General features: G+C 39.9%; 1 protein-coding gene, 1 long non-coding RNA gene and 1 other non-coding gene across 3 annotated transcripts; 1 reads left to right on the top strand and 2 right to left on the bottom strand.

The window, feature by feature from the left end:
- Positions 1-204: 204 nt before the first annotated feature.
- LOC125579289 lies at positions 205-867 on the bottom strand. The gene is made up of 2 exons (XR_007317248.1): positions 727-867; positions 205-454 (listed from the first exon to the last, which is right to left on the bottom strand). It is a non-coding gene; the product is annotated as an uncharacterized LOC125579289 (long non-coding RNA).
- On the top strand, positions 566-2985 carry LOC106449859 (inactive leucine-rich repeat receptor-like serine/threonine-protein kinase At1g60630). Its single transcript, XM_013891542.3, has 2 exons — positions 566-2116; positions 2184-2985. The coding sequence occupies exons 1-2, from the start codon at positions 814-816 to the stop codon at positions 2810-2812; spliced, it is 1932 nt and encodes a 643-aa protein (XP_013746996.2). The 5' UTR covers positions 566-813; the 3' UTR covers positions 2813-2985.
- Positions 2986-3305: 320 nt separating this feature from the next.
- On the bottom strand, positions 3306-3521 carry LOC125579404. The gene has a single exon (XR_007317430.1). It is a non-coding gene; the product is annotated as a small nucleolar RNA U3 (small nucleolar RNA).
- Positions 3522-13169: the final 9648 nt, after the last annotated feature.

The raw sequence follows: 13169 nt of genomic DNA, 5'->3' as shown, positions 1-13169 counted from the left end.
CATGAGAACCACTACATGGAATCTAACCCCATCTCTAAAGTTAGGAATAATAGAGGAAACTAGTGACATGTACAAATATATAGCCAAAGAAAATGTAAGTCCAAACATACATTTAGCAGACTGGATTTTGTAGCCATGTGTAGTTTATACTAATGCTGCCGCCATGTTGTAAAGTGAGTTGTGAGATCCGTAAGTGTACATGTATGCTGAAAATGAGAAATAATAAAACGTGCTTATAATAATACAAGAGGTTAGGAAACATAACTCAATAATTGCATTAAGCAAGAAGCCAAAAACCAGATTACTTAAACTGAACACACAACACAAGTCTATGTTTTACTATAATATGACCATTGTAGTTTATTTGCTTCTCCTCTGCTTTTTACTCCAAACTTTGTGTCATTTTCTCTTTCCCTAGTCAGCAGTCAGCATTTGTCTCCCAACCTGCCTGAATCTGTAGAAAGTTTAAAGTTTAAAACACTGGAGACTCATAAAAAGACGAGAAACTTTACTATTTGTTTATTCCTTGGTCTCCACTATAAACCATTATTGAATGATGTACATTTGTAAGTGCATGTAGATATATATGCAAATACTGTATAATAAAAGTATTCACGGATGCATTGTAAGAAAAAGGCAGAGTGAAGAGAGAAGTGAGATTTGAATAACTTCTCCACCACTGCTAAAAACAGCTCAAAGAAGCATTGGCTTCACGTGACATCTTACCTGTTACTGTCCGTGACCAACAACTTGGATAATTCATGCCATTACTAATCTTGAGTTGCAAACTTTCTTCTTCGATTTGATTCGATCATGGTCCCTTCTTGTTGTTTCTATGCGTTCTTTTTACTGGTGATTACTTTCTACTTGGTTTCTCCCGTGAGATCAAGCGACGTTGAAGCTCTACTGAGTTTGAAATCATCCATTGATCCATCAAACTCAATTCCATGGCGAGGAACAGATCTTTGCAACTGGGAAGGTGTCAAAGAATGCATTAACGGAACAAGAGTCTCAAAGCTTGTTCTTGAGAATCTGAACCTCACTGGCTCACTAAACGAGAAGAGCTTGAACCAGTTAGACCAGCTTAGAGTCCTTAGTTTCAAAGGCAACTCTCTAAATGCCTCAGTCCCTAACCTCTCTGGTTTGGTCAACCTCAAGTCTCTTTTCCTCAACGACAACAACTTCTCCGGCGAGTTCCCTGAATCACTGACGTCTCTCCACCGACTCAAAACCATTGTCCTTGCCGGAAACAGGCTTTCCGGACAGATCCCTAGCTCGCTGCTCCATCTCTCACACCTTTACACGCTTCACCTCCAGGACAATCTCTTCTCCGGATCCATTCCTCCTCTCAACCAAACAACTATTAGATTCCTTAACGTCTCTAACAACCAGCTCTCTGGCCCTATCCCGCTGACGCAAGCCCTGAAGCAGTTCAATGAGTCTTCTTTTACAGGAAACATAGCTCTATGCGGAGATCAGATTCAAAACTCCTCATGCAGAAGAGTCTCTTCCAAGCCTTCAGCAATTCCAGCGATGTCTATAGCCAACAAAACAAAGACCAAAACAAAGCTCATTGTAATCATTGTCGGAAGCATCAGTGGGGGTATTGTGATACTTCTCCTGGCATTGCTTGTTCTGATACGAAGACAGAAGCTAACCAAATCCAAGAGAGAAGAGTGCATAAGCAAAGCAGTGGGAGAGTCAGACAGAGCAACAGAAGGTGACAGGAGAAACAACAAAAGGTTCTCATGGGAGAAAGATGAAGAAGGATCATCAGTGGGGACTCTGGTTTTCTTGGGGAGAGGTGAACCAGACACCACGGCGGTGAGATACAGCATGGATGATTTACTCAAAGCTTCAGCTGAGACGTTAGGAAGAGGAACGATAGGGAGCACTTACAAGGCCGTGATGGAGTCTGGTTTCATCGTGACTGTCAAGAGGCTTAAGGACGCGGCAGGGTTTACTCGAATGGAGGAGTTCAAGAGACACGTTGAGATCCTTGGGAGGCTCAAGCACCCTAACTTGGTGCCTCTCAGAGCCTACTTCCAAGCCAAAGAAGAATGCTTGCTCGTCTACGATTACTTCCCCAATGGAAGTCTCTTCTCTCTTATCCATGGTATGTTTTTGCACACACACTCCTATCAGTTTTGGTTTTGTGTATATAATCTATGTCTTGTCTATAGGAAGTAGAGTTTCTGGGAGTGGGAAGCCTCTTCACTGGACGTCATGTCTGAAAATAGCTGAGGATTTGGCAATGGGTCTTGTCTACATTCATCAGAATCCCACCTTAGTTCACGGGAACTTGAAGTCCTCCAATGTTCTGTTAGGTCCTGACTTTGAGTCATGCCTCACGGACTACGGTCTGAGAGATCTCCATGATCCTCAAGACACAAGCGCTTCCTCTCTCTTCTACAAAGCTCCTGAGTGCAGAGACTCACGCAAGGAAACGACACAACCCTCTGATGTCTACAGCTTTGGGGTCCTCCTTCTAGAGCTTCTAACAGGTAAAACTTCATCATTCCAACACGGGTCTGATATCTCCAGATGGGTGCGCGCGGTGAGAGAGGCAGAGACTGAATCCGGCGAGGAGATGAACTCTTCTGAGGAGAAACTTGAAGCTCTTTTGAGCATTGCCACGGCTTGCGTGGCTGTTCAGCCTGAAAAGCGGCCTGTGATGAGAGAGGTGTTGAAGATGGTGAAGGATGCAAGAGCCGAAGCAGTAGTGTTGTCATCTTACAGCAGTGATTATTCGCCTGGGAGATGGTCAGATACGGTTCAGAGCTTTCCAAGGGAGGATCATATGAGCATATGAAGCAAAGTTTGTGCGCTTTCTCTCCATCGTTGAAATAGAACTAGGGGTTCATGCAATCTGCTTCAGTCTTTTTCATGCTTACCAAAAACAAAAGAAATGGAAGTATATGTATACATTCTAATTGGATTTAAATTGCATGAATATTACACACTCTACAGTGTAGCTTTATATTAGATATTTGCTCAGAAGTTCTAACATTAGACTCCTCTTCCAACATAAACCTTCACACCTCTGGATCCAAAAACAAAACATAATACTAAAATGGAGCCTACTGCACAACGTCCAAAAGGATCAATCTGCCAAGTGCCCACAGATTCTTGAAATCACATTATAATACAAGTACAATCACTGTTAATTTTCGTTCCCACAAAATACAACATTATAGTTAAACCACAGCTTTAGTGTCTTTTGCATTTAACAAGAAAGCAAATGTGATTTAGGCTCAAGGCTTGAAACCTAGTTACAAGACCATACTAGCTTTCATAAAAAAGGGGGCCTGTCAGACAACCGTGCGACCACTCCGGAGAGGTCAGACCAAGCCGGATAGCGATCCTCTACAGTGCCGAGAGTCCGAGGACTGTCGTAGCCGTTAATCACACTCAGATCGCACGGCCATGATTCATCAACCAGGTTTAGGGGCCTGTCTCCTTAGAAATCAAGGATACAGAGGTACGAGCCTATAGAACAGATCCTGTTCAAGTAAGGTCGTGACCACTACCTTCTTCTCTTCGCTATATAAACAACACAGTTTCTTTCCGTGTGTTCCGATGTGGGAGGAATAAACAACTTCAGAGTTCAGACATACGAAGCTCAAAACATCCATACGTCATCGTTTAGTTTATCTCAATGAACTGAAACAAAAAGGTTTCTTTCTCTCAATCACAATCGCATTTGCTTACACTCTTTTGGATTTGGTTTGCTAAAATATATGTTTGATCGGAAAGCTAGAGTCTTTGATTTCAGCTACGGATTTCCTTTGAAACTGATTTGGCTTTTACTTGAAGAATACTTTTTCCAAAATGAAACCATAACCGGTACAAAACCCGGCTGGTTACTCATGGTCGGTCGGTGGTCAGTCGGTTCTTTTCATCCAACATTAAAAGTTTCAGAAAGAAACCAAAATGGAGAAAAAAATGATACCAATTTTATCGGTTCAATTCTACGTAAGTCTCGTAGAAAACCAATTTAACCTAAACAAATTTCCAAGTTGGTGAAGATATTATAAATTTATAATCAAGATTATTGAATTTCAATTTGAACCCAAACGAACCGATGCTAGAAGCCTGGAACGTTGGTATCTATTCTGCCATTATACGCAACAAGGGTGTTGAAACAATGATTCAACTTCTGATTTAAGTGGAGTGAAGGTGTTGAAAAACAAATATGAGGTAGTTTACTTTGTGTTGCATTTAAGCTATGTTCGTTTTCATATTTGGTGGAAAACTCGTTTTTACTATAGAAAACACAATTTTATGATTTTGATGCAAAAACGTGATTTTATTGTTTTGCAAAGAAAAGTCAATATTACAGTGTTGGCAGGAAATTTTTATTTTACGGTTAAGCATGAAAAACGTGGTATTTTTCGTGGAAAAACGTAGTTTTTTATGAAAGTTCGATTTTATAGTTTTGACGGAAAACTTTAATTTTACTGTTTAGTTTTACAATTTTGGCGAGAAAACATGATTTTATGATTTTGGTAGAAACCCATGATTTTCGGTGTCGACATAATATATAATTTTTGGTTTTAAATATATATAACTAATTAATATAAAATTAGTTATTTTATACTTATACTTGTACTGGCGTATATTTAATTTTTTCGGATTTTAAAATGTTAATTTTGCATTCAAACTATACATTTTTGCATCTAAAATATCTAAATTTTCCATATGCAGCATTTGGATACATATGCAATATGTCCAAACTAGCAATATATGAATATTTGCATCCAACATCAAATATGAACATAACTTTATTCAACTAGTTGAAAAAAGAAATGGAGATCACATGTGTATATTATATTTAGTTTTAAAATTATTAGATATTTTTAAAATAATTGTGCTTTTAAAACATTTTAAAACACCAGTTATAAATTAAACTACCATAAAATTGAATTACCCATATATTTTTTTATCCAAAATATTTAAAGTTTCATGGATCATTCGAAAGTACTGAATTACCTAAATATTTAAATTTATATGAATTACCCGATATTTACCAGAAAATATTATCTGAACCGAGCTTGGTGAGAAACAAGTAAAGAGACGAAACTTGTCGGTGGGTAAGTTTCGAATGCGTTTTATTAGATCAGAAAAATGTTTGTTGGTTACAAATGAGAAAACGCCGATGCTTAGAGAGGTGGTTGGGAAAATACAAAGCAAATAAACCCTAATCCTAGCCGTCAACTTTGTATGGTGATGTTCGGATTCCGTTCTTATTGTCCCTTCCACTTCTTATATAGATGGTCTGCATTTCTCTTTCCCTTAGATCGCCTTGTTCTAATGGGCTTTATCTTGTCGGGCCAAGTAACCAGGTCGTTAACTCGAGCCGCTGAGCTGGATGCTTTTAGTCGCTTTTTTGGTCGGCTAAAAGTAATCACAAACCAAGCTAATGCATTGTTCTCGAGATTCGTAAAGCCGAACTGATTCCTAGATTTGATGGACAGACCTGCTATCTAATAGGCTTTGTGGATGGACATAATTCATCTAATAGAAATATATAAAAATCTAATTTTAAAACTCAAAATGCCTTATATCTACAACTCTTTCTGATTGGAGGAAACATGAACCCTCAGAAGAAATATTTTGATATGATTAAAAAAAAAGATTGTGGAATCATTTTGAGCCGAGCGAGCCAAATAAACTCAAAGATCAACAAAACTTGATGCTTTAAGGTTTGGTAATAACTAATCAGTACCAGTCCACATAATCATGTTCCCATTTCAGTTCGACTTGTGGTTAAAACGGTATTTGACTGCACTACTGCAGTGACGTTAAAATATAGAGAAAATTACTAGAATGTTACACATTTTATGGTTTATTACTAGAATGTTGTACATCTTTGTTTTATTAATAGAATGTTTTCTCTTTCCTAGTAATTTACAATAAGGGGCTTTTGTTATGTTTTATTTTCTGAAACTAATTTTAAAGATCAAAGCCACATCAGTTATTAAAAATCCACATCACATCAGTTATTTTCTGAAACCAAACCGTCTCTATCACTATCACTATCATACATACGGTTTTGTCAAAAAAAGAAAAAGAAAAGAACACGAAGAACTGTGTTGTGTCGAAGAAGGAACCGCAAACCGAAATCCTCTCACCCTTCGAAACCCTCGTCGACATTGTTCTTTACTTCCTCGAACTCTCTCTAACTCTCTGTCGTTAAACTCTCTATAACTCTCTGTCGTTGAACTCTGTCTCGTCGGAGTTTTTAGAAACCGTCGTCTGTACGAAATCGCCTTCACCGCATTCTCATCAACGAGTTCATCTTTTCCGGTAAGATGTCGCGACGTTATATATTGTATTTTGGTTGAGTTTGTGGGTCAGTTATATATTGCGACTGAGATTGTTTGTGTTTTGGTTGAGGCTGTGATATGGGTGTGTCGAGGTTTTTGTTGCGACTGAGTTAGGGTTATGTTGACTGTGCTATGGGTTTGTCGAGGATTTTGTTGTGTCTGAGTTAGGGTTATGTTGCGGCTGAGATATGTGATTGTCTAGGCTTTTGTTGTGTCTGAATTAGGGCTTTTTGTTGTGGCTGAGTTATGGTTATGTTATAACTGAGTAATTATTATGTTATGGCTGAGTTATGGTTATGTTATAACTGAGTAATTATTATGTTATGGCTGAGTTATATATATGACCTAATATATTTTAATATTATGATATGGCTGTGTTATTTTTATGTTGTGGCTGATTTATTGTTGTGTTATATGATCAGATGGATGTTAGTCAAGTCGAACCACGTGATTACCCTCCAAGACTTTACCCTTCTAACCTAGAAGGTAAAGATATCAATCATAATTTCCGTGCAGGACATTTCCCCCACATTAAAGAAACAATAGGACTCGATGTGTGGGAAGAACTGGTGAACTCTCCCATTGGAGTAGTTGCTAGGCTACTTTCACGCGAAAGCATTTGGTCTGGTAGGACCGTACACTATCTGCTATGTAGACAGCTGCGAGTGCATAAAAACGAGATATGGTCTGTTGTGGTTGATGATGTTATCAGGTTTAGCTTGCTCGAGTTTGGTGAGATCACTGGGTTAAACACAGGTCCATTGCCAACAGAAAGTTTTGAACCTGATCAATACAAAGAATTTTGGGAGGAGTTGAAGGTGCCGCTTGGGATGGGACCCAAGTATGATGAGCTGAAGGCAGCATTAGAGTTCTGTCCTGGTTGGAGTTTTGAAAAGCGTAAGTGGTTGGGGATGTTATTTCTTCAAGCCATGGGACTGTACTGTTTGCATCACAATTCAAGGATACCCTTTCAAAGTGCAATAAGGGTATTCGACGATGAAGCCATGAGGTCGTATCCATGGGGTCGGACTGCATACGAAGTTCTTGTTGACTCTCTGAAAACACTGTGTCCAGATGGAAAGTCATACACAGTAAGCGGCATGAAGGACGTTTTATTGGTTTGGGCGTATGAGTCCATCGTCTGTTTCGGTGAGAAGTTTGGGAGAGTGGTCAACAATGAAGACGTTCCTCTTTTGCGATGGGGTGGAAGGCGTACACGTTCAAGTTTTGATACTGTCTTGTCTGACGAAATCAAAGATCATGGCGAGGTAATGTTTAACTGCTACTTATACGACTGAGTTAACAGCTACTTAATGGTTGAGTTTATTTTATATTGTTGCCGAATTAGTCTATTTGATGGCTGAGTTTATTTTATATTGTGACCGAATTAATTTATTTGATGGCTTGGTTTTGTGTTATTTGATGGCTGAGTTTATTTTATATTGTGACCGAATTAATTTATTTGATGGCTTGGTTTTGTGTTATTTGATGGCTGAGTTTATGATAAACTGGTGTTGCAGGTCCGTTTGAGGAGAATGGTTATGAAGGAGTCAATTGAAGAGATGTTTCCTGTATGGTCGGATGAACCTGACGACCCACAACTCGTTAGGTTGGTAGAAGACATACACGCAGGTAGATACGTGAAAGGTTTCTGGGAAGTACAGAGGGATGAGCAGGGGAAGGGGAATGAGAAGAAGAAGAAGAAGAAAACGAAGGGAGTTTCATCAGAAGCTGAGCCATCAACAAAGAAGCAGAAGAAAGAAGCTGCTGAAACGAGAAAGGGTTCTAGCAAGGAGGAAGCTGTATTGGACAAAGCGACTCTGACGAATCTTGTGAGTGCTCTGCAGAATATTTCAGCAAAATTTGACGCTTACGATTTTGACCGGAACCGGCCAGTGATGGACGAGAAGACCCTAGATAACGTGGTGAAAGCTGTAGTGCAGCAGAGTCTGAAAGTTTTGGGGGAAAGGAAAATTACCGACAACGATGCTAAACTCTCCTCCGCCGGCGTAGAAAAATCTTTATCGGTGACATCATCACCTCGTAGGAGGTCGCCACCGGAAAAGTCGGACAAAAGTCCAGTGGTAGAACCGCAGGCCCAGGAGGAGAAGTCTGTAAAAACTCCAGTGACAGAACCGCGGCAGCAGAAAAAGCCTGTCAAAAGTCCAGAGCCGCCGCAGCAGAAAGAGAAGGCTGTCAAAAGTCCGGTGCCGCCGCAGCGGAAGGAGAAGGCTGTCAAAAGTCCGGTGCCGGCGCAGCAGAAACAGCAGAAGTCAGTCAAAAGTCCAGCGTTAGCTGAGACCCCTGCAAAGAAGAATTCGGAGCTTGAGAAGGATACAGTGGTGAGAAGGATTTTGGGTGATGATTTTAATGAAATTGATTTCATCAGTGTTTCTCCTGCAAAGATTACTAAGGATGCTAAGGATGGTAAGGATGCCAACGTTCCAGCCTATGGACGCGGCTTACGGGGCAAGGCCAAGCGTATTGTTACTGTAAAGGATAAGGCTATCGAGGATAAGAAAAAAGCACAGCGGGCAGAGGCTGCGTTGAAGAGGAAGGAGAAGCAAGAGGCTAAGAAAAAAGAGAACGAGGAGAAGAAACAGAAGAGAAAAGCGGCTGAGTTACAAAAGAAACAAGAGGCTGGGTTACAGAAGAAAAAGAAGGAAGACGAGGCTGAGTTACCGAAAAAAAAGAAGGAAAAAGAGGCTGAGTTACCGAAGAAGAAGAAAGAAGAAGAGGCTGAGTTACAGGGGTCTGAGGAATGTGTTGTGACCAACGACGAAGTTCTTGCAGAAGATAACGCATTGGCGGCGGAGTCTGATGTCGAGCCAGCTGAATTGATTAGATCTTCCGTGATAAAGGAACTTCGGGAGAAATCAGTTAAGTTATCTCCACAAGGGTTTTCATTGACGAACCTTGATTCAGCACCAGATTTTCTGTACATTGGAGACAATGGACAGACGACTTGCATGAGGAAGAACATTACGCCTTCATCAGTAATATACGACCCTTGCGCACCTGTTGATCCGGCGCGACTGGAAAAACTGAAGCAACACATTAAGGCAATTCCACCCAAACCACCAGCACCTAAAGATAAACCAGAAGAACCCTCAGCTGATCATGAGAGTGACTTCTACAGCATACTCATGCATGAAAGACCGTGGCCTGACAAAGAATATGGATGGGTGTTTGATAATGTAAGTCTTTATTAAGGCTGACTTATATATTCTATAAAGGCTGACTTATATATTTAATTCATTATATTACGGCTGACTTATTATTTTTCTTTGTCTAGCATATCGCTGCGTATATGAACGTCCTCATACAAAGGTCCATGCGAGATCCCACTCCATTCTGGTCCAAGCGGATTGGTTTCATAGACCCTTGGTTGTTAAGTTCTTGGGCTTCCCTCGATTACAGACAGTTCAGGATGAAACCTGCTTCGTTCAAGTTCAAAGACTGTGGTTATGAAGCGTTGGTAAACGGGAGATTCCCCGAAGAATTTACAACAAACTTGAAGTGGTATGCAGATGTGGATCACGTGTACGGATGTCTTCAAACCGGCGGTAATCACTGGGTGGCGTTTCACGTGGATCTGATCAAGGAGAAGATAGATTGCTACGATCCAATCTATGGAGAGTCAACACCCGAAAGTGAGCAAAAAATGCTAAATGCTTTTAGACCTCTACTGGAGATGCTTCCCTGGATGTTGAATGAGCTTATTCCTGCCGATCTCCGAAAGCATTCTAGGAAGAGGTTCGCATTCAGACGGAGGAGCAAAAGATACATTCCACAAAACAACATGTCAGGTGATTGTGGGGTTTATTCGTTGAAGTTTGTGGAGTGTCTAGCGCTTGGTGTAACCTTTGATGGCATAAACGATAGTAATATTCAAGGGTTACGGGTGAAGATGGCAGCAGATATCCTCGAGGAAGGAGGAAATGTTGGAATGAACAATTTGTTTTCATAATGAAACTGTGTTTGTTTGTGAACCTGTGTTTGTTGTTATGTTAACTATTTGACTTTGGATAACTGTTGTAATAACTCAGTCGTATCGATTAGTAATACTCAGCCAGTACTCATTGATAACTCAGTCATACCTCAAACATACCCTAGAATCAAAATAATTAATAATTTTTCATTCGAATGTTATATATAAAGTCCAATTATCAAAATAATTAATAATAACTCAATGTGTGAGCATGATCTTTGTTGACTATACGAGTTTGGAATCGATTATAATCTTGAGGTATATGTTGTCTCTTACGAGTACCTAAAACTCTAGGCAGTGATATGAGGTGTGTGCATGATTCAAAACACGTAAACTGTTATTGTGTTATTTATTATGAATTTGTGATATTTATCATATCTTGTGGTTCGTACATCATAAATCATAACCCTAAACAATCTTATTCGGAACCCAAACCCTAAATAACTAAACCCTATACCCTAAACGGCAAACAACAAATCAGCCGTAAAGGTCTTAATAACTCAGCCTGTTAGTGTAAGTTAATATTTACATATGGCGCGAAAATTTTAGATATTTTATCTCGCGACCTTTAATGTTCTATACTTCCCCTATATATAGCCCCCTTCTCTTGCACCTTCTCGCCTTATCTCACTAGAAAACCTAAACAATATCTCTATATCGCCTTACAAAGTTATGATTGTTCCTGGTTATTCAGAAAGGTTAGAGAACAGAGTCAATGAGATACTAAACTCTGAAAATCGTGAAAACCTTCCCGTTCTATACCCTGGCCCGGGTGTCTTGCTTGACAGCGTAATCTGGTTTAAATTTCTAAGCGATCTCTCCCTGGCCATCCCGTCGATTTTAGCAGAAGGATGGGTTCATGATTGGCCGACATGGCGCGCCATTCCCGATCATTTTAAGGAACACTGGTTTTTTCAACTCGCTGTAAGGACAACATCTTTGAATTGTTTTTGATATTAGACATAATAACAGCACTTACATTTGGAAATTGGTTTTTTGTTGTAGCGCAAACGCACATGGGCACGAAGATATAATTTTCAAGTTTGGACAAATTTTAATCTGGTGGCCAGAACGGTGTTTCGTTGTCAGATGCGCCTCTTGAAGAGGAGGTGGGCACATGGGGGTGAGAAGCCTGCGTGGATGCTAACTAGAGTTTGGCGTGATCTTGTCCACATGTTTGAAGAATTTGGTCCTGATAATTTTGGTTTTAGAAATTGATTTGTTGTTTTTGTTTGTATTCAGCCGTCAAGTTTTTGTAAAGTTGTTTAACTCAGCCGTTAAGTTTCTATAAAGTTGTTTAACTCAGCCATTAAGTTTCTATTAAGTTGTTTAACTCAGCCGTTTAGTTTCTATAAAGTTGTTTAACTCAGCCGTTAAGGTTTTATAAAGTTGTTTAACTCAGCCGGAATTTTTTGTTCGACATACATAATGGCATAGCAAAAAACATAAAAAAGATAAGATTCTGATGCAGAGACATCTTCACCACTTACTTGTGTCCCTAAACAGGCTTATCGGTTCAAAATCACGAAAGAACAAGGAAATCTCTTTGATCCAGAAACAGCGCTCACACATGTTGTCGTCCTTAGTCACATCAATGTGCCATAGGCAGAGACATTGTCGGTCCACAACATTTGCACATTGGCAAAGGTAGAAGGACGGAACATAAGTAGAAGTGAACATGGCCTTAATTTGACGGAACTCGTCAGTATGCCACAAACCCCATCCCCATTTCGCATCTCGAACAAGTTTCCCGATCCTGTCAACAGTTGCTCTTGGAATTCTCCGAAAATACTGCGCATCACCGTAAAAGATTGCTTGAGTCATAGCGTGTGTATACACTGCACGCTCATATCCTGCATCTGCTGCACGCTTGAGGAGAGAAAGGCCATAATCTTGCTCATCGTATAAGTAGAAAAACTGTACACCCTTTACATAAATTGTGCTTGGATTGTTCTCAGCGTAGCAAGTTTTCAACAACTGAGATGGCATAATGAGACCCCAGGGAAAGGATAACACATCGAAATAATGGTATACCCTACGCATCTCTGCTAACGCCTTCATCGACCTGGACGATGCTCTGAGGCGGTAGAGATCTTGGAAGGAGTTACGGGCCACACGTTCAACCACCATTGCCTGAAGATCTTCAGACAATTCAAGCAGAGGGAAATATTCCATTTTCTCTGAGAGGACAGTTGTGTAAAAGATAGAGAGTTGAAGATGTGTAATTGTTTGAGAAGTACCTTATTTATCTGCAGTTAACGGTTGTAGTTTCGTATCGCGGCGTTTCTTATTTCTTATTTTGAGCGGGAATTTAATCCATAACTCAGCCGTGTATTACAATAACTCAGCCTTAGTTGACTTCGCGACGTTTCGTGTTTCTAGCGGGGAAGTTTTTTTCAACTGCGTTTGAATAAAAGAGCTGACATTAGAAATCACGACAATTATTAGGCGTGTGAGTAACATTATCTCAGCCAATGAAGATTAATTTCTCTTAATTTAATTCGCTACTTTCGTATTCCACTTTATAATCAATAATTACGTAGGGGCTATTACGTAACGTAGGGCAATTAAGTACGGACATTTCGTTTTTCGATGTCTGTGTCTCTCTTGAGTAATGGGAAGCGGGCAAATCAATGAAAATAAAAACCCAACCACAATACAAAATTTGAAAAACATTAACGCAGCCGTCATAGAACATTAAAACAAAAAAACCCAGCCGTATTACAACACAAAACCCAGCCGTATTACAATTAATAATCCAGCCGTTGTGCAAATCAATGAAAATAAAACCCAGCCGTATTACAACACAAAACCCAGCCGTATTACAAAACAACATGAAAAGCAATTGC

The sequence above is a fragment of the Brassica napus genome, chromosome A1, assembly GCF_020379485.1.
Source record: "Brassica napus cultivar Da-Ae chromosome A1, Da-Ae, whole genome shotgun sequence".
Lineage (NCBI taxonomy): Eukaryota > Viridiplantae > Streptophyta > Magnoliopsida > Brassicales > Brassicaceae > Brassica > Brassica napus.
The sequence above is the reverse complement of the archived record's forward strand: the minus strand, read 5'-3'. Positions and strand labels throughout refer to the sequence as shown.